Here is a 26,583-nt window from a genome sequence, read left to right as displayed (position 1 = left end):
GGTATGTCCCAGAACTGACCCTTGGAGGAACACCACTTCTTGGTGATCTCCACTTGGACACTGAGCTGTTGACCACAACTCTTTGAGTGCAACCATCAAGCCAATTCCTTATCCAAGGACCAAGAGGTCCATCCATCAAGTCCATGTCTCCTCAAGTTAAAGACAAGGATGTCATGTGGGACAGTGTCAAATGCTTTGCACAAATCCACGTAGATGACATCAGTTGCTCTTCCCTTATCCAACAACACTAACACCATCTTAGAAGGCCATCAGATTTGTCAGGCATGATTTGCCATTAGTGAAGCCATGCTGGCTGTCACCAATTACATCCTTATTATCCACATGTGTTAACATAGCTTCCAGGAGGATCTGTTCCACAGTCTTGCTGGGCATGGAGGTGAGACTGACTGGCCTTTAATTCCTCAGATTTTCCTTTTCTCCCTTTGTAAAAATAGGGGTTATGTTTCCCCTTTCCCAGTCAGTGGAAACTTCACCAGGTCTTCTGGCATTTTCACTTTGTTGAGATGCATGCCTCCTGAGCTTGAAAGAGGTGATCCTTGAATATTAACAAGCTTTCTGGGGTCCTCATCCTTCCAGGGCTTTATCCCATGGTGCTCTACCAGCTAAGTCTCTGAAGAGGCCAAAGTCTGCTCTTCTGAACTTCAGGGTAATGAGCTTGCTCTGTGCCCTCCTTGCTTCTCTAAGGATCCTGACCTCCACTATTTCACTGTCAGAGCAGCCTAGACTGCACTGAAACTTCACATTCCCCACCAGCCTCTCTTTTTACCTTTATACCACAGCATAGTGCCTGTCCTCATTGGCTCCTCAATCACTCAGAGGAGAAAGTTATAACCAACACATTCCAGGAACCTCATGTATTGCTCATGCCCTACTGTACCCTCTTTCCAACAGATGCCAGAGGGACGGAAGTCCCCAGTGAGGACCTGGACTTGTGAACATGAAGCTATCTGTCTATAAAGGGCTTCATCTGCTTGATCTTTCTGTACAGGTGGCCAGAATCCCAGTAGAAAAAAAATTATAGATGAAAAAGAGAACAAATTAAAACAAATAAGTGAAATACAAGGGAAGATTATATTAACCAGAGAAGGATTTTACTTAAGGAAATAAAAAGCAATTTACATTTTCCATTTAGTCGGAGACTGAAACACATGGGGGTGTGCAGATGAAAACTGAGACAAACAAATTGTCTGACATGTCATGCATCACACTGCACCAACGTGCTTCACAGCACTGAAGAAGACAAGGTATGCTCTGGAGGAGACTTGTGCATTTAGCTTTACAAATCCCACATTTCATCTCAGTATTGACCCAGAACAAGTATCCATCTGGATACTCCATCCCAAAACAACTGCTTGTGTCAATCAGCTACAGTATAATCTAAACTGCATTCAAATTAAAGAAACATTACTCTCTTTGTTCCTGCCAGACCACGCATCTGAATGAACAATTTAGTGGAATAAGCTCCTTCTATACACTATGAGTATCTATCTACTGTATGTCTGTATGTATGCACATCTTCAAACTTAAATACAGAAGGAAAAAAAAAAAAGGGGGTCTGCAAGAGAACCAGCCTGAGTCCAACCTGAATATCTGAGTGACAGCACATTACCTAACAGGTTGCTGATTCTGTACATAACAAGGAGAAGGGAGAAGAAGTTCCATGGTTTGAGTGATAGAATATTAGGGGAAATAGCATTACAGTGTTAGGACATTCCAGGATTTTCAAAAACAAAAAACTTCAGCTTTAAAATATTTGTTTGAGATACCTCTTCCACTTTGAATATATAACAACAACAAAAAAAAGACTTGCTATGACTTTTAAGGATGTCAGTCTGTCACAAAGGAGGGAGAAAAATAGACCTAGATTTGATTACACTGCCCTGCTTTGGAACTAGAGGCGTGCTTCTCAAAAAAAAAAAAAACAAAAAAAACTAAACCAAAACATGTCAGTGTGATATAGTTACAAACCATCTTGCCTTCACTATGAAACCCAACCTGTGAGATTTTGCACAAGTGCTCCTGATACTGTAATGCTTCAAGGAAAAACAAAAAAGGAAAAAAAAAAAAAAAGAAAAAAGGGGGGAGGTTACTGTAGCATGCAATAGAGGATTCACATTAAAGCTTCAGTAGAGTTCTCATCAGCACTGGTGTATGTTGCTCACCATGACATGCACGTACATACTCTGAAAAAAACCACATTCCCTGTAACTTCAAAAACATTTGTAGCATTACTGTATTCAGCAGTGTATAATAACTTACTCAGTACTAAAACTGAGATCAGTTTTGCTAAAGCTAACCCAGCCCTCTGTCTGCAATTTTGACATACATGGATATTTAGGGAAGCCACTTCATGAAACAAATCCTTCCTATGATAAATGCCAGCAAAGGAAACAGGGTCTCCAGGATTCTGTTGTTACAATGGTCTTGTATTTGCCTCTCAGCATCCTCTTTGGAAATACTAAGATTGATGTAAAGCACATATTTTCTTTCTTTTTTTCTTTCTCCCATCAGAAAACAAACAAGTTGCTACTGCAGCCCTGACCTTATCCATGGAAGAAATTACTGGCTTCACACAAGGCATCAAAAAACACCACCACAACAGTGATTATAAGGCACAAAGTTAAAAATCAGTCAGTATAAATAGCAACCAAATAGCAAAACAATGATGCATGAAGTGTCTAAATATAACAAGAAATATTACTTTTTAGTACATGGCATTCTAGAACGATGGTTAGCTATTTTTAGCTTTTAAACAGACAGTGCAACCAAAACAACTGACTGAATCAAATTCTTACAGTTTAGACTATAAACCAATTTATTCATGTTGATCTGCATCATTCTTCTCCTAGCTTCTCCAAATAATAGCAGAATTAGCTTCACATGCATAGGTTTTACTACAGAATCCTTAAAATAGTTTTAGTTGTGTGTCAGAATGGTTGAGAAATCAGGTATTACACAGAACAACGGGAAGAGGCATGGAAAAAATTAGTCCTCCCTTGTGTTTGCAAATACAGGAGATTTAATTAAAGGCTGGCTCATTAAGATGAGACCTTCCAAAACTGCTTAAAGACCAGCTCCAAGTTCAGGGAACAGATTTCCTGAATAACAGTGATCTTGTCATGCACTTAGATTTAGAGGAGCACAACCACCATAAGATCGAATTAAACCATATAAAGTATTTGGAACAAGGTGCAAGAATCTGGCCTAAAATTTCCCAGTTTCAACAAAATCTACAACTGTAAAAAAAGTAGGTTGTGACAGTATTGAAATATAAAAGTTAAATGTACACTTTCAGAATAGTCTTCAATTTAACTTTTGGAGAAGTTTACACTGAAAAGCACCAGCATTTCACAGTGAAAAAGCAAAATGTGGTATGAATTATAAACCACCTAATTAGAAGATGAAAAAATAAAGTCATTTGCAATTCAGAAAGAATCAAAATGGCATTTGAGTTGGTTTTAAACACAGTGTTCCCCAATTTTGGATTTCTCATGCAAAGTCCAGTGAATTAGGGAAAATCCTACTGAGTGCCTGCCAAATGCACAGCAAATTCCATAAAGCGTTAAAACTCCTGAGTCCTAATCCTTTACATATTTATATGACAAGAGTTCAATTGCCCTGACATGACCATTCATGATGATGTAGCTAACCCTATCCAAAATGTTAACATTCTAACATTGAGCCAGAAGAATGTACTTTCTCCACAGAGTGAACAGTATTTATTACCTTGCGGCAATGTCACTTAATTCACACCTGGAATTTGGTAATCCTGTACCAACAATGCTGAATAAATTCCTTAGGATTTTAGTTAGGTGCATTTTTCTAAATGAGCTAGGAGAAGGTTATGACATAGACTGCTTTGCTAAGTTTTATCAAAATCCCTACCCTGAGCTCTAATAGTTTATTTTTTGCTTAAATGAGAAGCTGGATAACCTAATCACACTGTTTGCTTAACCACTGCACCATACAGAAGGATAAAGTAAACTTCTTCGCTGTATTCTGTGTTTGACCAGCATCACAAATCAGCAGTAAAAAGCTGATCTGACAGAATCCCACAAAGAAAGTGAACACGCTGAATGGAAGAAAGAATCAGGATGTTTGCTTTACAGCTGTTTTCAAAGTTACACATTTTCCTCAGAGCTTCTTTGGAGCTGGATGCCGTATGTGACACTGATGTACTGCTTACATGTCATAAAAACAAATGTGTTAGTGCCCTGGAAAAGCTAAGCTATCTATTTAAACAAGGCTACTGTTCTCAAACAGACCAAGGGGCAACAAAACCCCAAACAAAGGAAAACCAAAAGCTCTTAATTTGGGCTTTACCAAATCACTGATGTGAAAGAAAAATCCCAAACCCATATAAATCTATAAAATAAACACCTAATAAAAGTTTTAAGATACCCTTTCATTCCCCTTCTCTTCCTCCCCCCGAGAGTTTCTCCAGAGAATATGGGTAAGAGAAGTAACTGTCTTCACTTATTTAATAATTTTTTCCTCCTGATCCATATTTATTTTTCATTTTAAGGAAGAATAGATAAATGTTATTGCAACAAAACTGCTTCCATTCTTACCCAACAAAGTGAAAGCCTGTCAGAAAAACTGTATTTTAGCTATACTGGTGAGAAGAACAAACCCTTGAAGCAATGCAAGGCTTTGAACCAAAAGATGAGCCTATGATCTTCAGTCTCTTGTTTCATCAGGGTTTTATCATCACTTACTACTCCAACTCAGTTAAGCAACACCCGTGTGGGAGGGAGGAGAAAGAGGCAAGAAGCAGAAGAATTAGGTTATGATGTGTCTGAAACTGTGTGACATGTATGACTGCTAACATTTGCTGTGCATTAGGGAGGAAAGAGCTCTTACGAAACAGCAATGTCTGCATTGTTCTTGAGCAAAGACACAGAAAACAACCAAGACAAAAAGTGGCCTGGATCACAAACTAAAAAGACTACTGAACTAAAACAGAGACACTTGAAATATTGTAAAATATAATTTCTATCAGCTAGATAACAACACATGAAGACCAAGAAGACACATCCCCACTCATAGAACACTGACTCATTGTAGATTGCTATAGTTTAGTCAAATCTCTGGTTAGTGACAAACAGATCAAGCATCAATTAATGCTTTCAAATTTCTCCAGCAGTCTCATGCATGAGGCCAATAGAGTTCAAAACCTTTGTCCCAGTTTTGGCACAGATATGGGATGGTTTGAGGCCTTAAGACAGGCAACAGAATCTTCACAAGGGATGACAACACTGAAGACCACCAGGATGGCAGATTCATCTGAAATTCTTCTCCTGGTATGAGTGAACCATAACGAGAGTATTTCTGTTATCAAACAGTAATTTCACATCAACTTAAATGACCTGACCCTGCAACTCATTCAAACAAGCAATCACATTGAAATTTAACTGGAAAAAGCCTGCAAACTATTGTTAGAGCATCAACCATACAAAACCATCCTGCTGTATTCAACAGCAAAACCAGGAAAGTTAGAATAAGAAGGAAATAAATCAAAAAGTAAATACTGTATTTCAACAAGAAAAACACAGTAACCAATTGAAATACTGTCAAGATATGAAGAAGGGACAACAGAAAGCAATGAAACAACGTCTGTTTTGTCTTCCTGGTAAGTGACAGAAATCCAAGGTATTTACATCTCGGTTTTGTGTATGAAGCATTCAGTAATTTAACACGTTTTTCAGCATTTCTTGGTATCACATTCTATGAACTATGACTTGCCTTCTGAAAACCATGTAAACACCACATTACTTTATATACACTTATACCATTATTTTAGATATATTGTGTTTTATTACACTGTCCAAAAAAAGGCATCACGATTTGTTTTAATAAAGATTAATTAAAATATTGAGAGAGATCAAATGTTTAAAAACACACTAGCTGACATTTGACCACTGGCTTGTTAATTTTCCAGTGGCTTTGTACTCAAGTAAAATGGTGACAGAAATACTTGGTACAAGAGGAAGGATAAAATTAACTGAGTGGTATCTGGAGCACCCTTTTGTCTGTAGTAACAAGCAAAACCAAGAGATTAGTAGGACTCAGACGATGATTTGACAGGCATATGATTACAATTCAGCTGCACAATAAAGGACAGAATGTACAGATAAAATTGTTTGCCAGGGCAGAAACCAAATACTAATTTTTGTGTGTGTCTGTATTTATACCTAGGCACATATATTTTATGTATGTATATATATGCCAAGACATTTCATAAAAAAATCTGTTTTTCTGAAAATGCTCCAAAGACCCCTGGATCAAGTGCACCACTTGTTTTACCCAGAAAATATGTTTCATGCTGAATTTGTTAGATGATTCTAAAGAACACTTTTATCTGGCAGTTGTCTTACCATTACTATTCAGTGTCTTCATAATCACTTCCATTTGTGCAAACTCGTAGTTGTAGTCTGGTTCTGAAGAAGCCTCACTAGCTGCATCCAGATCATGTTCTCCTAATGCAGTTTCTTTCTCAAGGTCTTTCAGCCAATCTCGTCGCTTCCTCTTTGGTAAATTGATTCTGTGTAAAAATTAAAATGAATTTTCTAAAAAGTTTAAGCAGAACAGTGAGGAAAGAAAAAAGAAGAAAAAAAAAAAAGAAAAAAAAGGAAAAAGAAAAGGGAAAAAAAATTAAAAAAGAAGCCTGAATATAAAAAGGCTGGAATGCAAATCTCAAGTATTACCTAAAAAAGTGGTTGTTTCCCCATAATATTCTATCGCCATGCCATAACTGAGTGACAGAGCATACCAGTGTACCATTTACACAGGATCTGGAAAAAGAAAACACAACTTCAGTGAAATCTTAAAAATAAAAGGTTTAAAAGTAACAAGATCTACTACTTCTCTCATCTCCAGATAGTGATTTCTACCAGATGATTCACAAACCTGTTATCTTCTTATAGAAGAATCAATGGGAAAGTTGCTGGTTTGATTTCAGTTGTCAGAATTAAACACAAAGCCACTTGCTCCTCCAGCTTTGGCTGGGACAAAGTTTCAGCAAACATACAGACAAGACTGCTTTTAGTTGAAGTTTTCTTTACATGCCCATTTCTCAAACTGGGTCACTGCCTGCTGCTTATAAACACTTGGTTGCATGCAAATCCCACTAATAAAGCTCTCCAAGACAGAATTTTGTCAACACACTCTTCTAAAATATATTATTAACATACTCAGCGTTCAAGTGTAAGAAAAGAACCTTAGATCCAAGTTTCATTCTTTCAAGAAATGGAGTCTCTAATATTAATAAGGTTCTATTTTTGTGAATATCTGGTATACCACTATATTTGCATTTATCACCACAAGTCTGAATGTCATCTGTTTGAAATTTTGTACTGCAGGCTAGAGAAGGAAACCTAAATGCTAAGAGGTAGTTAACTGAAGGCAGAATGAGAGACAGTATATTTAACAGTGGTCTCTTAAACTTCTGTTTCTTATTCTTATACTAATCTATGTAATAGTAATTCATATTTCAATCAAGCAGCATGACTATTAATTAGGAGAAAGGTACTGCTTATCACAAGCCATTGGAGTTGAAGTGACAAAGACAGTTACAATTCTACACAAGACACCAGTGTGCCTAAAATGAAAAGTAATTAAAAAACAGAAGCAGAAAAAAAGGGTCAAACATTACTTCATTGCATATTTATTTGACACAGCATTAACAATTTAGAAAATAATTTAAAGATCTCCAGATTTTTAAAACACCTCTTCCTCATAAAATACAGAGCTTTACAATAGGAACAACAATAGGCACAATTTATTGTTCTTACTATCCCATTGCATGGGTCAGGATAGCCAGAAGTATCTCAGCAACCCTGTTACCACCCAGGATTCCTACAGGCAGTGGTCCTTCATTCCTGCTGAATACCTTCTTGTGATGGTTTATTTTGAGCCGAATCACTGACAGTCTGTTATGCTGCAGAGTGGGTTGGTGGGTGTGTGCACACATGTGAGAAAACTGTATGTTTTATTACAGAACAGTCTGAACAGTTGGAAGAGACCTTAAAGATTATCAAGTTCAAACCCCCCTGCCCCCTACAATGGGCAGGGACACCTCCCACCAGACCAGGTTGCTCCAAGCCCCATCCACCTGACCTTGAACACTTCCAGGGAGGGGGCACCCACAGCTTCCCTGGGCAACCTGTGCCAGTGTCTCACCTCCCTCACACTGAAGGATTTCTTCCTAACATCTAACCTAAATCTACCTTCATCCAGTTTAATGTCATTACTCTCATCCTGTCCCAACATGCTCTTGTGAAAAGTCCCTCCCCAGCCTTCTTGTAGGCCCCTTCATGTACTGAAGGCAGCTATAAGGTTTCCCTAGAGCCTTCCCTTCTCCAAACTGAACAACCTCAACTCTCTCAGCCTGTTGCTGAATTTCACTTCTAGAATACCTGTTTCAGTGACCTATACTGAAGGATATCGAGGTCCTGGAGCAGGTCCAAAGGAGGGCAACCAGGCTGGTGAAGAGACTCAAGCACAGACCCTATGAGGAGAGGCTGAGGTAGCTGGGGGTGTTCAGCCTGGAGAAGAGGAGGCTCAGGGGAGACCTCATCGCTCTCTGCAACTCCCTCAAAGGAGAGTGTAGCCGGATGGGGGTTGGTCTCTTTTCCCAGGCAACTCTCAGCAAGACAAGAGGGCACGGTCTCAAGTTGTGCCAGGGGAGGTTTAGGTTGGATATTAGAAAGAATTTCTTTAGGGAGAGGGTGATCAGGCATTGGAATGGGCTGCCCAGGGAAGTAGTGGATTCTCCATCCCTGGAGATATTTAAAAAGAGACTGGATGTGGCACTCAGTGCCATGGTCTGGTAACTGCAGCGGTAGTGGATCAAGGGTTGGACTTGATGATCTCTGAGGTCCCTTCCAACCCAGCCAATTCTATGATTCTATGATTCTATACCCATTGTTCAGAACATAAGGTATTTCTGTGCATGTAAAATTAAAATGCATTCAAGTTACCTTCTGGTAATGAAACAAACACTTCACTGGAAGTGCTGCTGATCTTCCTTACCTTGCATTTTCTTTTGGTGTGAGTGTGACTTCCCCATCTAAGGCAATATCAATCTCACAGTGTTCTGGTTGGATTCCTATACCAAAGAGCTGTATATCCTGAGAGGTATCTGCACCAACTCTTGTATGCTCCTAGAAAATAAGTTGTTACTATGAAATATGAAAAATATCGCTGTTTATATAGCTAAGAAAAATTTAACTACAGCACAGACTGTACAATCTATATGTTCTCCTTTGCTAAGCACTCCTATAGAGCAAAAATGGTGCCACAGCAGATTGGAAGACCGTAAAGGTCACACACAAAGCATTCTGCTCTGCACTTTATCTTCATACAGTGTTAGATAACACAAAATAAAGTGGCTGAAAAAATTCTGATTTTAAAATGTTCTCAGACCATGCCTACACACAAGCCATAAATGCAAACAGGGAAGAAAACCAGCCATGCCATATACGTAACAGAGGCCAATATGGATGGTAAAACAAGGTTCATGAAACAGCTACATGGCAACTCAGCTAAACAGACTAACCTCTACATAATTTGAAGCCATATTGTAAATAGTGCTGAAATACTTTGCTGTTGTTGGAGAAGCTGTGATTTTTTGTTACTTCAAATACAGAAGCTCTGTATTAGCCACTAAGCCAAAAAAAGTAGCTTAAAACCAGATAGGATAGTCTTTTATAACTTATTGATAAGGGGCTCACATTTCCTTACAAACTTACTATTAGTTTTATATTCGACACTGTTTCACTCTGACATGAGACTATGTTAAACAGAATGGTGCAAAAGCTAGCAGCACCCAGAAAATATATTTCTGTAATTTTTTTAACAGCATGCTTTTTCTTCTTTCTCTTTTTCTTAAACTTTTCTGTCATTGGAGATTTTGTTTATTCTTACTGGTTACTATTAAACAGAATAGCTTTATGATTAGTAATTTAAAGCAATATTCAAAGCAATTCTCACTTCACTAATGAAAAGCATCTAACATGATGCTCTCACTTCAAGATCAGGCTGAAAGGTAATTCTATTCGCATCCTGTCTGGAAAAGCCAGAATTTATCTCATGAATTAATCTCTGAATAACATATTGAGCCAGAAATTCAAACAATACACTGGTGTCCTCTCATTCTGTGTAAACATCCTGTTCACATTCTTACCTTTAAATAGTAAACCAAAAGTTCATTGAGCGCAGGGTCTGCATTCAGGTTCACCAGGTAACACTTGTCATCTCCAACCTTGATACCTGAAGACTCAAGGGAAATTCCCATGCTCTCTAGTTGTCTTTGCCTCTCCTGCAGTCACAAAAATTGGTTAATCTTCCCTGCTGCACTATGTAGAGACCAAAATAGCAAGTAAAAATGAAAGCAGAGCAACCCAAGCTGAAAAGGTCCATGCCAAACATGCGTTCTGTGTTGTCTCTAGCAGAAACACCTGAATACACTGGCCAAATACCATATGCCTAATAGAATTTACCTTTACACACCAACAATAAAAAATCAGATCTAATCCTCAAACACCTGCTTCTCCAAAGTGGGACTTTCTTACCTAAGCAGCCCTATTGATTTAATTAGAGCTACTTCTAACATAATGTAGCTTTGAATCTGTTCATCATTTAAAAGCTAGTCTAGTTGTAAACACATTAAAGATAATGCTAAGCACAGATAATTTAGAAAACAGCATGTCACAGTTGAGGTTTATTATTTTACATTATTATTATTAATTCAGCTAAAATATCTACTTGATCACACATCTTTTGCTTTGCTGCAGAGGCTTTTTGTCTGGCTGGTTTAGTTTCCGCTCTGCCTTTTTGTTCTTATTTATTTTTAAATTGAATTTAAATAGTGGTTACACCAAAGCTTCTGGAACATTAGGACTAGAAAGGGTATAAAACAATACTTGTTCTCCAAGCTATACAAGGTGGAAATGATGGAAGGTACACTTTAATCTCAAAGTCTTATTTTAAGTACAGTAATAGTAAGTATTAGTGAATACATGCACAAATTTTCCTTCTCTGCTTAAGTCACTAGAGCAAAAGCTAGAACACCTCCTAAAACGCTGATCCTTTTGTAACTTTTCATTTCCTTGGTTACTTTAAGGGAAACACATCCAAGATCCTACTGTGATCTTACACATACACAAACACATTTTGATGTTTTATTTTAAAATTAAGTATCAGCTTTTACCAATGACATCACAACACAGCTACACTTATTGCAATTAAATTCACACTGTAAAAAAACAAAAACAAAGACCAGCCCCCCAAAACCCCAGAAATTAGGAAAAAAAAATTTAGAGGAATTTTAAATAGGTGGTGGGGAAGACATCACAATCTGCCAAAGCACATTAAGTGCTGACTTGCACTATTTGATTATTCTGGTCTTTCCTACTCAAATTTCTGAAATACCTGTGCAATTTCTTCTGTTTTCCTTAGCTTTTCTTCCCAGGTGACTGTCAGCTCTTTTATTAGTTTTTCAGATTCTTCCAATTTTTCCTTCAGTTCTGGTGCCTTCATGGCCTAGAACACAGAAACCAGCAAAAGCTTTCACAGCTGCTCTTCCTACTACATCAGTTTGAACAAGGTAACTGAACACAGTAACACAGGATGAAGTGCAGTAAATACAGATTTCAACTATATGTCCAGGTTTTTCATGGCAGAAGATTAATAAACGCATCACTTGCAAAGAAAGAGGACAGAATCAATTGGTAATGTGTCCTGATCTGATATTGCTGAAGATCTACATAGCTCCTCCTGAGGCTAATGGAACCAACAAAATCTCTGAGCCTGGCCACTGAAGTTTAGTGTCCATGTAAAAATACCTGAACACCTAAAAACTCACAGGTTCAGTTCTTTGAAGTTCAGCTGCAAAGTCTTTCTTCCAAAGGTAGTAACAAATACAAATTCCTCTTGATATTTTCCCTTCCACTCTAACTTTGTTTTGTAAGTGTTCCTAGAGTTGCATTAAAGTTTTTACACTGACCCTGGTGATTACCTTCAAAGGAAGGCATGCTCTGGAACTAACACAGGCTTCTCATTTCACAGTAGGAAATGAAAGCATAGGGCTCAAATACCTCTGGGGCCAAGCAACAAGTCAAGAGGCTGGCCTATAACTCTAGATAACCATTTTTAACAGAAGGTATAAAAGAAAAATCTTCTAAAAACATTATTAAGAATTTGGACACCCCACTGACTGTGTTTAGCCACAGTCTGCAAACATAATTAAGAACACTCTGCAGTAATATTTTTTGATTTAAAATATTTTTACAGAAAAAAAAGTTAATAGCTTCTTATTCTTAAAGCACATTTTTCCATTTCAGCCTGTGAGGATATGTTCAAACAAGGCCCGCTATTCCCAGAATGAATTTGAAATTTTTACATTTTTATGTAAATTTATCCTCAGACACAATTCTGTTGTTCTTCCACCAGTATTCTGTGCCTTGCCTGAAGAGATAAAAACTACTTGCCTACAGTGCAGTGCCTAGTTTCTCAAGATATCACCAAGTAAATAACCTACCCCAATATTTTACCCTCCAATTAGAACTAGAAATCTAAGAAAAGCAGCAATCACAGTGTTAATTGTTAATGCAGTAAAGCAAATTGCTGGTGGTTTCACTGTTGCAGTTTTGACAATTTTTTACAGATTTAAACAAATGTCAAGAAGATAAATGTTCCACATATTCTGTAGTCCAATACCTGGTTTCTGGCTTTTCACACTTTTCTGTTTGAAATAGTCCATCAATGCAAAAAAAGTCTGCTAAAAACTCTAAAGAACGAAGCTGTACTCTAGTGCTTGTCTATGCTGCATCAATTATTGTTTGACAACAAGTTCTTCAGGAACAGTCTATTCTAACCAGGGTCACCATCAGTTCAGTGTCTTCATTAAAAAGTTATTAAAATAAATAAACATTACGTTGGCTTTACTTCAGGAAACAAAGTTAATTATTTTTAAAAAAATAAAATACAAGGCTTCCTTTCCTCATTTTGTAACAATTAAAAAGCAAGCTAGTCTTTCATCCTGAGTCTGGTATTTCCTTGGGAAACTGTTTACATTCTACTGCAAATACCATTACCTCAGCTTGTGAGAGCTGTTCTTTCAGTTTTTCAACTTCTTCACGTAACTCTCTGATGACCCTAGCATTTGGATCTTCATTCACCACAGCGTGATTAACTATCCTTTTGGCTCTGTCTGCATATCTCAGAGTGGAGAGTGTTTCTTCATAGTTGTCTGCTGCTGGACTAATTGTGGCTATCATGGCAGTTTGGCTGTTTCCTCCCAAGTTGTCCTGTAGAGAGCACCCACAGAAAGTTTGAAGGTTAAAAGTTGTTCTGAGACAATGCAATATTTTTACAAAGATACTTAAAAATACAACGCTCACTATTTAGACAATGAAAGGTACTCAGGATGGAAATTAACCATTTTGATCCATAAACATTTCCAGATATCTCCACCAGCTTTGATTTTGTTGTGACTGAAAATAGCCAAACAGGATTTTACATTGAATTCACACAAAATACACTTAGCTGTCCACACTACTTGGAAAAGCTTACAGCTATGAGATCTCCTCAGCTTATCTCTTAAAAGGGATGAGAAGTCCCCTACATATTGTTTGCTACAATGATTTGACAAACTGAACTATTAAGCTGACACCTTGTGAGCAGAAAATGCTAATTACCTTGAGAAGCCAAGTGAGTACAGAGTCTCTGTAAGGCACAAACTTGTTTTTCCCCTTTCCTGCTGCTTGGTCGGCAAGTGATGATATGACCAAGCCCAGTGTTGAAAGTGATCTATAAATGAAACATAGCAGAATGGCTTTAACACATATTCCAAAAGTAGACTTATATAAAACATAGAAAAGGGAATTTGGTAAAGAGCTTAATCCATTCTCTGCAGAATTTCACATCTGATTTTTTAAATACCAGAATAATTTAAGTTGGAAATGACCACAAGAGATCAGCTAGCTCACTGCCCTGCTCCAAACATAGCAGTGTTTTTATTAAAGTTACACATCTGGAAGAAAAAAATGCTATCTACATTGTTTCATCTCATCTGGTATTAAGAACAGGTTCCAGGAAGACTAAGACTAATATTATTCATGCATTTAAAATAGTTCAAAAAATGTAAAGCAGATGGCTTCGGTACATTAATTACTGTATGTTATTAAACATCTACCTTTCCTCAGAGACTAAAAATATTTCTATCATGGACACTGCTGTGTGACACTGTTAGGAATGAGTGCTGGCAGCACAGCAAGAATGCCCTGTCTCTAGGAACAATGTTTCAAGAGCACTGGCTTAACAACAGACTAAAACTGAACAATTTTCCAGCCATAAGGAGACATCCTCAAGACAAAGCCATCAGTGGCCCAGGAGAACCAGTCTGCCTGGTGATCCTCTAACTAATCTGCCCTCACCCGAGGATGGATACTGCTCATCAGAAGACACTGATTAGGAGGTCTCTTGACAAGTGAATTGATTTATAATTAAGGTGGAGCCTCACTAGCTACTTGAGTGGAATAGTCCAATCTCCCAGTTATAAAAATGCTGCACAACCATTACAGATAAAAGCCCTCAGATTGCTGATCAGCCATCTCAAACACCACTCTAGAATTGTTAAGAAAATACAGATACTTCATTCCTTTTGGTACACGTACCACTTCTGCCAACAAGGGTAAGTGTATTAGCAACATGTGTTAAGCATCTGTGCATTATATAATCCAATTGTAACACGACCCTGTGTAAATTTTAAGTGACATCAAGGCTCTTGGGGTGAGTATGTTTAAGATAATGAGATGGTTCAGAAGCCTGAGAAGATTAAACAGATGCCTAAGGGGTTTTAAAAGTGCTGAAATCCAAGAGCATCCTGGTCTGTCATACTCATGCTCAATTACCAGCTACTCTTGATAACTACCAAGGAAAATTTCAGCAGCTTTGCAATTAGATAGGCAAATCTCTAATTGTACTGTTCTACTTTATCCTTCTGAGTTTTCTTTTCAAAGAAATAGTACTGTTTTAGCTGATAGGCATTTTTTGTACTATATTTGTAACAGGACCTTAGTGCTGCTTGAAACTACCAGTGGTTCAGAAATAACATTTAGAAAATGACAAAACTGTTGCAGAAGACGACTCGAGGAAGAAATCTGAGGGTAGAGTAACAAGAAACACTACATGTGTCACAAAAGATGTCCCATACTGTGTATAGCACAAAGTGCAATGAAGATATAGCATAGGCTTGAAAACAAAATTAAAAGAGAGATTAAGAAATCTGATCTCCCAAGAGAACACTCTCATTTTCTAAATTTGTCTACAGGATAAATTCCCAATTCACCTCTGAAAATTTGACAGTATAAAGGACAGTTAGTTATGGCTTGTGATCTTAACAAAAGCCTTACAACCTCTGAAAGCTTGTGGGGAAAGACAGGGGAGAGAGAATTTGTTCTTGCCTCCAGTCTTTGGTCTCCACAGACAGAGATGACAGTGTGCTAAACATGAAAGAACAAACATCGGGATGCTGTATGCTGCTCCATAGCAACCTCCTACAGCACCCAACTGAACAGCACCACCACCATACTCCAAATGGGTCTCATCTTCAAGGAAAGCAAAGTAAAAATTCACCCTGGCCTATTTTCCTCGGATTCCTTCTTCCCTCTTAAAATGACAGGAAATATGAAAACTAAACCAAAAAACTGAGGGAGGGGGAAGAAAAAGACACTCGTAAGAGATTCAAAAAAGCCTAGCACTGCAAACTATTTCTCAATAGGGCTGCAACACCATTTTGAGTTATGGGTACTGTATTTTAATGAACAGGAAATTATAAACTACAGTTTATTTACACAGAATTAAAAAAATGTTATTTCTATAACTACTGATTTTAAGACTGTAAACATCTGCAATAAAAGCCAAACGAGTCATTTACATATTCTGCTTGAGATTTCATAATACAGGGCTTTTTAAAGGAAAGAAGTAGAAGAAATGACTAGCCAACAAACTAACAACAGGACTCATCAGATGCTTTGCTTCATGCTAAGATCTGTCACTACTTTGATCTTATCTCACACCACCTATACAATGAATCAACCTCAGCAGATAGCACAGCAGACTGAGGCTGTTCAGATGCAGCAGGGAGTGAGCTCACGAGGTGCAGAAGCCCAGGAAGGTGCCATCTCTGTACGCTCAGTTCTCCTTACTTCTCTTTCTCCAGCATGACCAGGCTGCCCTTGCTAATAGGGGTAAGAAGCTTGCACACTCCTACTCAGGGCCCAAATTTGTGGCATTTTAGGGAGGTGGTGCTTCCTCACTGCAGCTCCATTCCTCTCTACTCAAATGACAACCACTCAAGCTATATCTGTACAATTTACAACCAAATTCCATTTCATCCTGGAGTCTGACCTGTCCCGGCTCATTCCTTCCCTCGCCTACATTTTAAAGGCTTCTTTGTGTGTTCCCCATTTAAAAGGAAAACAGCTATGATTTTACTAATCAGAGCTAAGATTTCAGACTGCACACAGAAAGTATTCTTATCCACTGACAGCTCATTTATTCTGCTTCCTGCTACTACTGTATTGTAGAAATTCTTTGACTACACCACACAGAGCTGTTAACCACCTGTATTTTTATGCTTGGTACGGGAACTAGTACAGCCTGGGGAGGAACAAGCACATACCACTTTGCTGTCATGTGTGGCAAATCCCCCCAAAACATCAATAATAAAGAGCAGACACCCAGCACCTTCACCAAGGCAGCTGTGCATCAGCTCTGAGAAAAAAAACAGACATAATCTTTATTAAAACTTCATGAAAATGTTAACAGTATGACACAACTCTCCACTGTTTCAATAAGTGGGAGAGCAATCTATCCCCTCCCCTCTGCAACATGCTGTCTCAAAACAGAAAAGAGTGTTTACAACAGGATGAGTTGTGGGATGGAGCAGCAGCTACCAAGAGTCCTAAGCCAGGTTTCATGCACAGAACAGAGAGCAGAGAAACCTGAAGAGCCTGGGTGACTGTCACACGATGCAGTTTCAGTATAAAAACAAATACGTTATTTCCACATTCTTCTTCAAGGCAATCAAACATACAGCAAATAGCAGATTTATTTGGCAGGGAATTTTGACCAGCTCTATTTTTTATCTCATTAAACATAGTACATGCTACCAATCCACATTACTGTTTTATTCAGAAAAGAATAAAAAAATAATTAAAAAAAAAAGAGCTAACATAGCAAGGTATGTGGTTCACCTATCTGTATCCTGCCAGAGAAGATTACTGTCTTTCCCTAATAAGTAAGGTTCATCACATCCAAAAGATCTTACACAATGCACAATGCTCTCTGAAAAACTAGTCTACTAAAAGATGTATATATGAATTTTGAGGCTTCCAGTAAGAGACAAGTTTCATTAAATCTCCAAGTAACAGCAAAAATCTAACAGACACCATCTAATCTAAGACAGACACCAAGCACAGCACCACGATTCCTCTTGCCTACCAGTTCCAAAAGAGATTTTTAATTGCAAACAATAAATTGAGAAAGTAATACATATTTATAGCATATAAAAATTTAATTGATGAGAAATGTAGAGCTGTCCACTTTTGTTTTTAAACAGGAAAGTTTGGTGCTTGCTTCTGCTGTTGTCAAAGAGGTTCAGCATGGGCAAAATATCATTCCATTACTGCAGCAATGCCCAAGAAGTTTAACACTGAATAAACATCCTAAGACCCAAAAAAAAGAAATCTGTTATCCATAGCTAAGCTTGCAGCTTGTTAATAGATGTTAGGAGAGTCGGCATTTGAATTACTTTCCAAGAATTAGAGAGAAATATTTAGTTTCACCTTTCTGATGCAAAATACAAATACACTTTCTAGTAAAAACAATCTGAACTTAACTAGAAATCTATGGGATAAAGGTGCAATACCTGCCATTGGGCAAACAGAGCCACATGATTTTGTTTCACAAGGACTACACCAGTGTTAAACACAAAGTTGATTAGAAATTAGCCCAGAACATGTGAACATGTTCAAACTCTAATAATAAGTAATTTTAGATCACTTAAAGTATGAATGCTGTTCAAACACACTTTATGCTGTCACTTTAAATACCAAAATATTTCATAACATTTTAAAATTAAACTGAAAAAGCAGTAGCTTTTGATGTAACAGTGAAACTCCTCCTTTCCCAGGAGAATTAGTGTGTTTAAGACAACAGTAATAGTGGGCTAAATTTTTGCTTTGGGGCAATAATACGGTAATTACAGTAAAAAAAAGTGCCTCGAAACTTGTCATTGCTTGTGTACAAATGCCTGAGGCACTGCTAAACTGACAAAGATTCATTCTGATCTGGTTTTTTTAAACAGTGAGTTATACTCTTACATATTTTAATACATGTTGGAACCAAGCCATTCAACTCTGCAACTTTGCATTCTTCCTTTAGCAGTTGATGAGACAAACACATGAGCCTGAGGACAGGGTGTATAAATGAATCACAAAAGGTATATGCTTAATTAAAGAGTGCTGCTGTCACTTTTTCCAGATAAAATTCATACAGCCCTCATCTGAGTCAAGTATGAATCAAGGTCCCCTATGCCAGTGTAAGGAAACACACGGGGCTTGGCAGAGAGCAGCTTAAAGAACTCTATCAGTATCAGAGAACTGAAAAAGCCACATCAAACTGCTTCTGATGAGGTCTATAATTTGAGCTGACTTGTAACAAGCACACCACGAGATGAGGCCAAGGAAACAACAGTGATTCTTGCAAGATTAAGGTTCATAGCCTGTGTATGTCTTACTTGTTTATGTTGCTGCCTTCCTTCAGACGTTCTCCTGCAGCTCCTGTTTTGGACACTCTCTCACTCCCAGCCAAATCCACCAGGCTGACCTTGCTGACTTTCTCTCCTGAATTCTGCATAGATGGGAGATGGGAGAACAACAGCTAAGAAACATCAGCACAAAGTGCTAAGATGTCTGACACTGACACCATGAAACACTGTTCTTCATAATAAAAGTTGAAAGTATCAAACTTGAGGTATGAGAGAAGAGGTTTTTTAGCTCTGTAAAAGCCAATCTTACACTAAAATATATAGGGCTGAAGCACTATTGAACCAGAATCAGCTGTATGGTAACATCAACCTTACTGGCAAAGCATACTGTTAAAACATACCAATCTCAGCAATAGTTAAGACCTAAGACAGGTTTCATGGTGGCAATAAGGTCTTAAAATGTGATCCCACTGTTTGCTTCATCTAGCGTGCTTCCTCAGGGTTCTCTCAATCTCATGGTCTCACCAGTATTACTTTGACTATTGGACCCCATAACACTGAAGGCAGAAGCACAGCTAAAGAGGTAATTTGGATGGAAGAGGAGTTTACCACAACTTCATGAATTAATCAAGAGAAATACATACACCAGAATGCAGGTCATAAAGTGTCTGAGTCACTATAATATTGAATACAGCATGAGACCGGCTGCTTTCTTCATTCATGTTGGTTGCTGCAACTGTTCGTGATTTGTTTCCCTCTGACATCAGTGACTCAATATCCTAGAGCAAAAAGAGTAAAAAATTATGCCAGGATAAAACCAAGATTTTGTGCCTGCTGAACAAAATCCTCATCTAAATAGAAGGATGTATATGTGTGGGAAAGAGGAAAAAGGTAAGGTAATGAGTAAATTCCTTGCACGTTTTGAGATGTACAGAGGCTATGTAATATGTTTTAAGTGCTGCACTTAAAAGCCCAGCAACTACATCCAAAGCACTTTCTCCTTATCTGGTGCTGAAATATGCTGGCAACATCTGCATTACAGATCATATTTTTTAACTCCAGTAATCAGGCCAGCACAGATCTACTCACACAAGTTAACACAATGCATCTCTTTACCGAATTGCACTAACAGCATCTTCACTTAATTGCCTCCAAGGTTTATCTCACTTGGAGCCTGTACACTTCCCATGGACATAAAAAAAAAAAAGACAACTATGCTGAGTCTGATACATGTGCTTGCAAAGACTTCCAAGATAGTTTCATAAAAGTAATCTTACAAAAGTAGGCATGAACAATATGTCGTAGAATTTTAATAATGGAAGTGTGCTTTCAAAGCCTGCAATTCACCACAGAAGCTGCAAAAGAAGTTTTTGTAACTCTACAATATGCACAGGTACTTAAAGAAAAAAACCAGACGATAAAAACCTAAAATGGTTCCTACACAATACTAAACATAGAATGAACAGTTTTAAAAACCATTTCCAAATAGGTTTCCTTATGAAAAGTAAGGACTATGCAATTTATACAACTGCAAGTTTTAGTTATTTCCACTGTAGCTACAGCAGTTCAATTGCCTCTACAATACTGATTTATTTATTATAGAATAGTTTGGGTTGAAAGGGACCTTTAAAGGTCTCTGCAGTAAGCAGGGGCATTTTCAAATAGATCAGATTGCTCAGAGCCCCATGCAACCTGACCCTGAATGTTTTTACCACCTCTCTGGGCAACCTGTTCCAGTGTCTCACCACCCTCACTGGAAAAAAAAAATAATTCTTTCTTTTATATAGTCTAAAACTACCCTCTTAGAGTTGTCCTTATCCTATCACTACATATCCTTGTAAAAAAAAATATCCCTATATGAAATAAGAGGTGGTATTCAACAACAAAATCAAAGGGAGTACTAGAAGACTAATATTCTTATTTGAGAAGCCTTACATTTCCTGTGTCTAAGAAAATTGGTGCATCCTGTATGCACTGAAAAATGCTAAATAAAGCAATACCACTATTATACTTTTAACCAACATAAAGGGAAACTGGAAGCTTTTATATGAAATAAATGCTCCTGAAGCACTAGAGAAGATCTTCGCAATTGCCAGAGATCATATACACTCAAGAACCAAAATGTCTGGACAGGCTAGTTTAGCTCTTGTAAGAATTCTATTTCTTATGTACAGAGTGTTATTAGTAAACTTGTCAGTATTTGAGATTTACCTCAAAGTTTGTAACAGCCAGCTGAGACAGGCCATCCACATAGGGCCCCAATACTTTGTGCTCTCGGACCTTAAGGGACTGACGACTCCTATGAAAGAAAGTAGACTTTATGTACACTCCACTAATGTGTAAACTTTATTGAAAAACTAAAATTATAGTATGAAATAATGAGAATCCTCTATCTAGCAGAAGCCTTCCAGGGTTGTTGTAACAAATTAATAATAAAAACTCAAATTAATCTAATTGGTTTTAATCCGTACACATAAATTATTTTTAATTTGTGATTGGAACAAAACTTGAAATGCTTTATTTGGCAGAAAGAACGCTGAAAAAAAAGGAAACAAAACCCACTCGCCCCTCCTTCCACCAATTTGCTAAAGCAAATTCTTCTTGACTTTTTCCACACTTTATTAATGTATATCAAGTGAGTCTCAAATCTACCTTTTTAACTGACTTGCACACTTCTTCACCTGGTGCAATTATTTTCAGGAATCACATGTATCAGCATCCAGCCCAAAAAACCTCATCAAACTATCTTTTGCCTGGACACCTACAAGCCAGGCAGCCTAATCAGTACAACTGTGTAGCCCAGACAGAAGAATGAGTATCATGAATATATTTTGAGGTGTTATGCTTCCACATTCAAAAGGCTCAAACCAGGAAAACAGAACCAGATTGTAAATAAGCTTCAAACACCTTCTAGTTGATGAAAATTCTTATCTGAATAAAGTATGGATCATATGGCAAAAAATATCCCAGAATTTACTTGTAGATAGGCACTAAACTACTTCATACAGTATTTATATTCATTATAATGGTTGATCCACACCAGTTAGAACTTCATATCCAAGCTCTACATGGATATTCTCTTCTTTCTGGTGTTTGTTATCTAACCCTTTCTAAGGAGTTCATATAAACACAAATTTGGGAAAAAAACCTTCTCAACGACTTCAAAATGTGATTTCTACTTTTCTAGTTCCAGACCAAAACAAGGATGGCTGTGGGGATGAAGTTACTCACCCTTTTGGGTCAAGCAGATCTCTGACTTTCTCATTGTAGATTTCCATATAGGACACTTCAACTTTAAAGGAATGAGATTCATTTTCTTCCACAGAGATTCTCTGAAATAAAGCACAACAGAGCCGTGGGATCAGACCCAGCTGCTCTGCATTGCCCATCATTGAAAAGGATTTTCCTGAACCTAAAGGAAGAAAGGAGAAGAAAATGTTTTAGACTGCAGTTTCTGAACTACTCATTTGTTCAAGAAGCACATTTTAATTCTCTTGGTTTTCCTCCAGATGCCCATACAACATGACATTCTATTCCAGACAGATAGCTAACTCTTTTGACTACAAGGTACAGGGAAACAGAAATTATTTTAAAGGTTTTATTCACTAGGGCCATTAGCTGGGACCTCTTTGAACACACTCAAACACAAAAGACTGAATGAGCCTTTGGTATGAACTACTTCTTTTAGACTTTGAAAGTGGTCCCAACAAGTATTAACTAGGGGCATATTTACAAAGCTACTTTAAGAACTTCACATTATCCCCAGCTGTATGAAATGCTTAACATTAACATTATGGTATACAAATATAATAAAAAGGTACTATTTTTTAATAGAATCTATCTTAATATTTATTATTTTTTCTTCACATTCCCCATGTGCACAATAAGTTTTCTCTTCCCTTTTATCACAAGATACCCACCTGTCTGTCCATAGGCAAAAATACAAGCATTATATCCCTGAAAGGCCTTTTCAAGAATTCCTTCTCCAAGGCACTTGAACACCACTTCTTGACCTAGAAAATAATTATTTAAAAGTTTATTTTAAATTCAATAACAGACTAAAATTTACTGAAAGCAAGAAAAAAGGTTTGCCAATCATTTTTAATATTAAGCTCACCAATAAACAAATTATTTTACATACAACTGAGTGAAAAGTTCAAAACTTTTCTGGAACTAGTCCAATAACTGTCTCTGTGTTTAAATATATTGCTTATTTTCCTGCGAAGGGAGCAGTTATTTGGAAGATATCATATAAACTGAACGCTTAGAAAATAACACAGATGCCTAAATTTTGTATTAAGTGTAAATTTTGAAATTAATATTCATTAATTACAAACTATACCCAAGAGTTCTGTAACTCTTGCAATGAAACCCATTAGTGAACTAGGTTACTAGATGCACAACAAATATCATGCTAGAAATAGCAGTAGTTGTTTTCTTGGGAACTAGGCTGGTTTCACCATAACCTATTATGATTCACCCTGTGGCAAGGTGATGCTAGAACCAAGATAAAAGCATTCCAATGACATTTAGGTGGGAAGTGCATATTAGGAGTTGGGGAGACTTCAACAGAGCTGTTTGAGGATATATTCTGATAAACCTGTAGTTTGAAACACCTCTTGCAGAATTTCTTAGTCTGAAAATGGTTTCCTAGGCAGATTTTAGATGCACTTCAATCTTACAGATGTAGAAGATGAAAACAGGAATAGCAGTTGTTTTTTTTAATAGGAAAAACCAGAATTTGTATACTATCATGAGGGCTAATGGGTTGTCTGCTTTGAGTTTTGACCAGAGAATTAACCAGCTGTGTGTACATGAAACCAGCAGAGCTGAGCTAATGACAGTATTTATATACCTTCTGGTGTTTGGTTTTAATCTGCCTGGTGACTTTCTGAACAGCTATGATCAGCTGCATCTCTCATTTTGGTAATTTAGTTTCAGCAGTTGTTATTTACAGTAAATTATTTTGTACAGTGAATGCAACAGTGACTTCCATAGTTATGAAAGGGAACACAGTGACATAAAAAAAATACCTAGCTATACATTTATGCATTGCATGAGTACATTTACAACCTATGAACCTTAACAGCCAAAAAATTCCTGCAGAACCTGTGGAATGATTTACAGACATGTAAACAGGAGTAAAACATACTACATTACTTTGATTTTCCTTTAAATTTAACCTAATGTCTTCTCTGGTGTAAAGGCAAAAGTAGTGGGGTGCTGTCCCATCAAATAGCCTTCGTGTATCTTTTCAGTTGAATTTCTAAAATTCTGAAGTGTTCTTGGATTAACACAGTTCAGATATGCTGAATACAGGAATTAAAACCAGGGAAGAATCTGCTATACTCCAGAATAACTCTTATCTCCTTGCCCATGCACATTCATTCAGTTCTCCTGTGACTTATGATCATTTATGATCACTTTATATCTATATTGAAAGCATTGTTCAATAACCTGGAAATAGCTATGGAGAACACTAAACTACTGAAGAACGCATGAAGAGAATATAACAAGAGAAGGTTTTAATAAGAACTTAAAACACACAAAAATCAGAACAAAAATACACAACATTTCAGAACGGCACCTGAGGGCACATTTTTAAGTTATCAAATATCAAAGAGGCAAGGAGCCACTTACAATCTTGCCAAACAAGAACATAAAACGAAGCAAAGACTGAAACCGAGTACAACCATCACATGAAAAATGCATATATATTCCACAATGATTGTGACTGGAGAATCAAGCACTTTGTCAGAAAAGGAAAAAACTTTTATTACCCTCTTCTCACCAGCAAAAAGGTAACCTTCACATTTCCCAAGAAAAACAAGATAGTAAAATGTTATAAAACTCTGCATAATCATAATAACTGTAAGACCTACAGAGCATCTCACTGCTAAATACCAAGAAAAGAACCAAGTTTGAATCTCACTGGAAAAGCTGGGTTATTTTTTTCCAGAAGATTAATTTTTTTCGAACAGTCAACACGAAAACTCAAAGTCAACTGGACACAAATGCATAATTCTAAAACAGTGATTTTAGTTTTTAAGAGCTCAGGAATGCAAAGATAGACACACGAGTCATTAAGGAATGATCTTTTTGGTAACCAAATTATCATGAAGAAAATAAAATTTGTTTTGAAGTGCACTCACAGAAAAGAATATAATATTAAACTTCAGTTAGTTATTTATTATTTTGCTAATGCAGTGCACTGTAGAGGGTTGCAGCATATCAACCACAAGACCTTGCAATTTTTCATTATGCAATCTCACTGCTTCTCTCATTAATTTTATAAGTGGGTCTGCAAACTGATTAAAAAAATCTGTATTACACAGAATTATGTTCATGTGCACTTATGGTGCAGGCTCCACTGTCTACAATACTGCATTTCTGGTTTGCTATATACTACCTTCAGTTAATACTTTTGCTTATATACAGGGCATTTCAGCACGGACACATAGTGGAAGAGGTAAGCTGTGGTTTTAACTTGACTCTAAATTAATCTACAGGAAAAGGGTGAAATACAGAAAAAAACACAAAACAAAACAAAACCCACACGCTATTTCTAATTTATTTAGTTAACAGAAGGATTTTCCCTACACCAACCTTTGAGACAGGAATTCCCAATCTTCCAGCTGGATAAGACCATATAACTTCTTACAGAGGCCACTGAAGGCCAGACACTGAAACAACTCTCGTCTCTCCCAGCTTTTGTGTAGAACATGGGCAAGCCTTGGGTGCCTGACACGTGTGCAGTCAGGCAAGAAGGGGAAAGCCAACCCAAGGCTGTCAGGAAGCCCAGAGTGAGCATTTTCTCAAAGGTCAGGATCTCGTCTCTCATCCCTCTGAGGTAAGAGGAGCAGAGCCTGCTGAATGGTTCTTGCAGACCACAGTTTAAATAGTATTGTTTCCTTTACTTTAAGGAGCAAGATTGTTAACCTAGAATCACCCAGTGATAAAGCTTATCAAACAATGCTGCTAGATGCTCTGTAACTTCAGTAGCACTGCTACCCACGTAGCACTGTCTCTAGAGTGGCAAGGTGGGAAACCCTGCCAACCAGAAGTGGTGGATGTCACTTGGTTCTGAAGGCATTCTGAAAAGGAGTTTCAAGATAATATGGAAACCTTTTCCACTTTTACCAGACAGCTACAGCCATCTTCATAACTTCAAAGCATTATTTATACATTTTGATAAGCACAACTGCAAGCCTGATGCCAACAGCAGAAAAATCTAAAGAAGATCAAATTGGTATCTCTCTATCTCTCAGAGTACAACTTCCAGCAGGAGACTGACCCAAGAATTCCTCCATCAGCTCTCAAAACTGAATATTTTCACATGTTCAGCACTCCAACATGGCTCTTGACCTTCTTCCATAAACATGTAAACCAACAACACTGAAGATCTCAGCATTCAAAATGGTATCTGACTTAAATGAAAGCTAAAGGAAACCCATTATCCTCTCAGATTTACATGTTAAGATATACAAGCCCTGTAACTTTCAAATGCCACGCTTGTGCTGTTACTACACATCAAGGGCATTTAAAATGTCATTTGGAAGCAGAAACGTCTTTTCATATGTTCTCTACTGAAATAGCTGGGTATTTCACTGGCAAAAATACAAAAATAAGTAAAGGTAGCAAAGTATGGCAGTGCTAATGGTGTGTTAATAGTGGTTATTAAATTATTAAGAATTCTAAAATAAAACCTTCACATTACCTACCCATAAAACTGTACATGAAAATCTTAGCTGGAATCTCTAAGCCAGCATGAATTATTAGAACATTTA

The 26,583-nt window shown here is 37.4% G+C and overlaps 1 protein-coding gene across 4 annotated transcripts in view; it reads right to left on the bottom strand.

Annotated features, from left to right (window-relative positions):
• Window positions 1-26,583, bottom strand: part of KIF13A (kinesin family member 13A) — a 109,512-nt gene that overhangs the window by 33,925 nt on the left and 49,004 nt on the right. For 3 of the 4 annotated variants that reach the window (XM_030444232.1, XM_030444233.1, XM_030444234.1), the window contains exons 5-16: window positions 22,717-22,809; window positions 22,028-22,208; window positions 21,008-21,095; window positions 19,441-19,575; window positions 18,827-18,939; window positions 13,722-13,833; window positions 13,119-13,331; window positions 11,455-11,565; window positions 10,208-10,342; window positions 9,055-9,185; window positions 6,729-6,815; window positions 6,399-6,565 (exon numbers count right to left, since the gene is read on the bottom strand). In XM_030444232.1, coding sequence (XP_030300092.1) covers window positions 6,399-6,565; window positions 6,729-6,815; window positions 9,055-9,185; window positions 10,208-10,342; window positions 11,455-11,565; window positions 13,119-13,331; window positions 13,722-13,833; window positions 18,827-18,939; window positions 19,441-19,575; window positions 21,008-21,095; window positions 22,028-22,208; window positions 22,717-22,809 — 1,566 coding nt within the window. Of the gene's footprint in view, window positions 1-5,198; window positions 5,322-6,398; window positions 6,566-6,728; window positions 6,816-9,054; window positions 9,186-10,207; window positions 10,343-11,454; window positions 11,566-13,118; window positions 13,332-13,721; window positions 13,834-18,826; window positions 18,940-19,440; window positions 19,576-21,007; window positions 21,096-22,027; window positions 22,209-22,716; window positions 22,810-26,583 lie in introns of all 4 variants that reach the window. The other variant, XM_030444231.1, reaches the window with a different exon arrangement.

The sequence above is a fragment of the Calypte anna genome, chromosome 2 (genome assembly GCF_003957555.1).
Source record: "Calypte anna isolate BGI_N300 chromosome 2, bCalAnn1_v1.p, whole genome shotgun sequence".
NCBI lineage: Eukaryota > Metazoa > Chordata > Aves > Apodiformes > Trochilidae > Calypte > Calypte anna.
The sequence above is the reverse complement of the archived record's forward strand: the minus strand, read 5'-3'. Positions and strand labels throughout refer to the sequence as shown.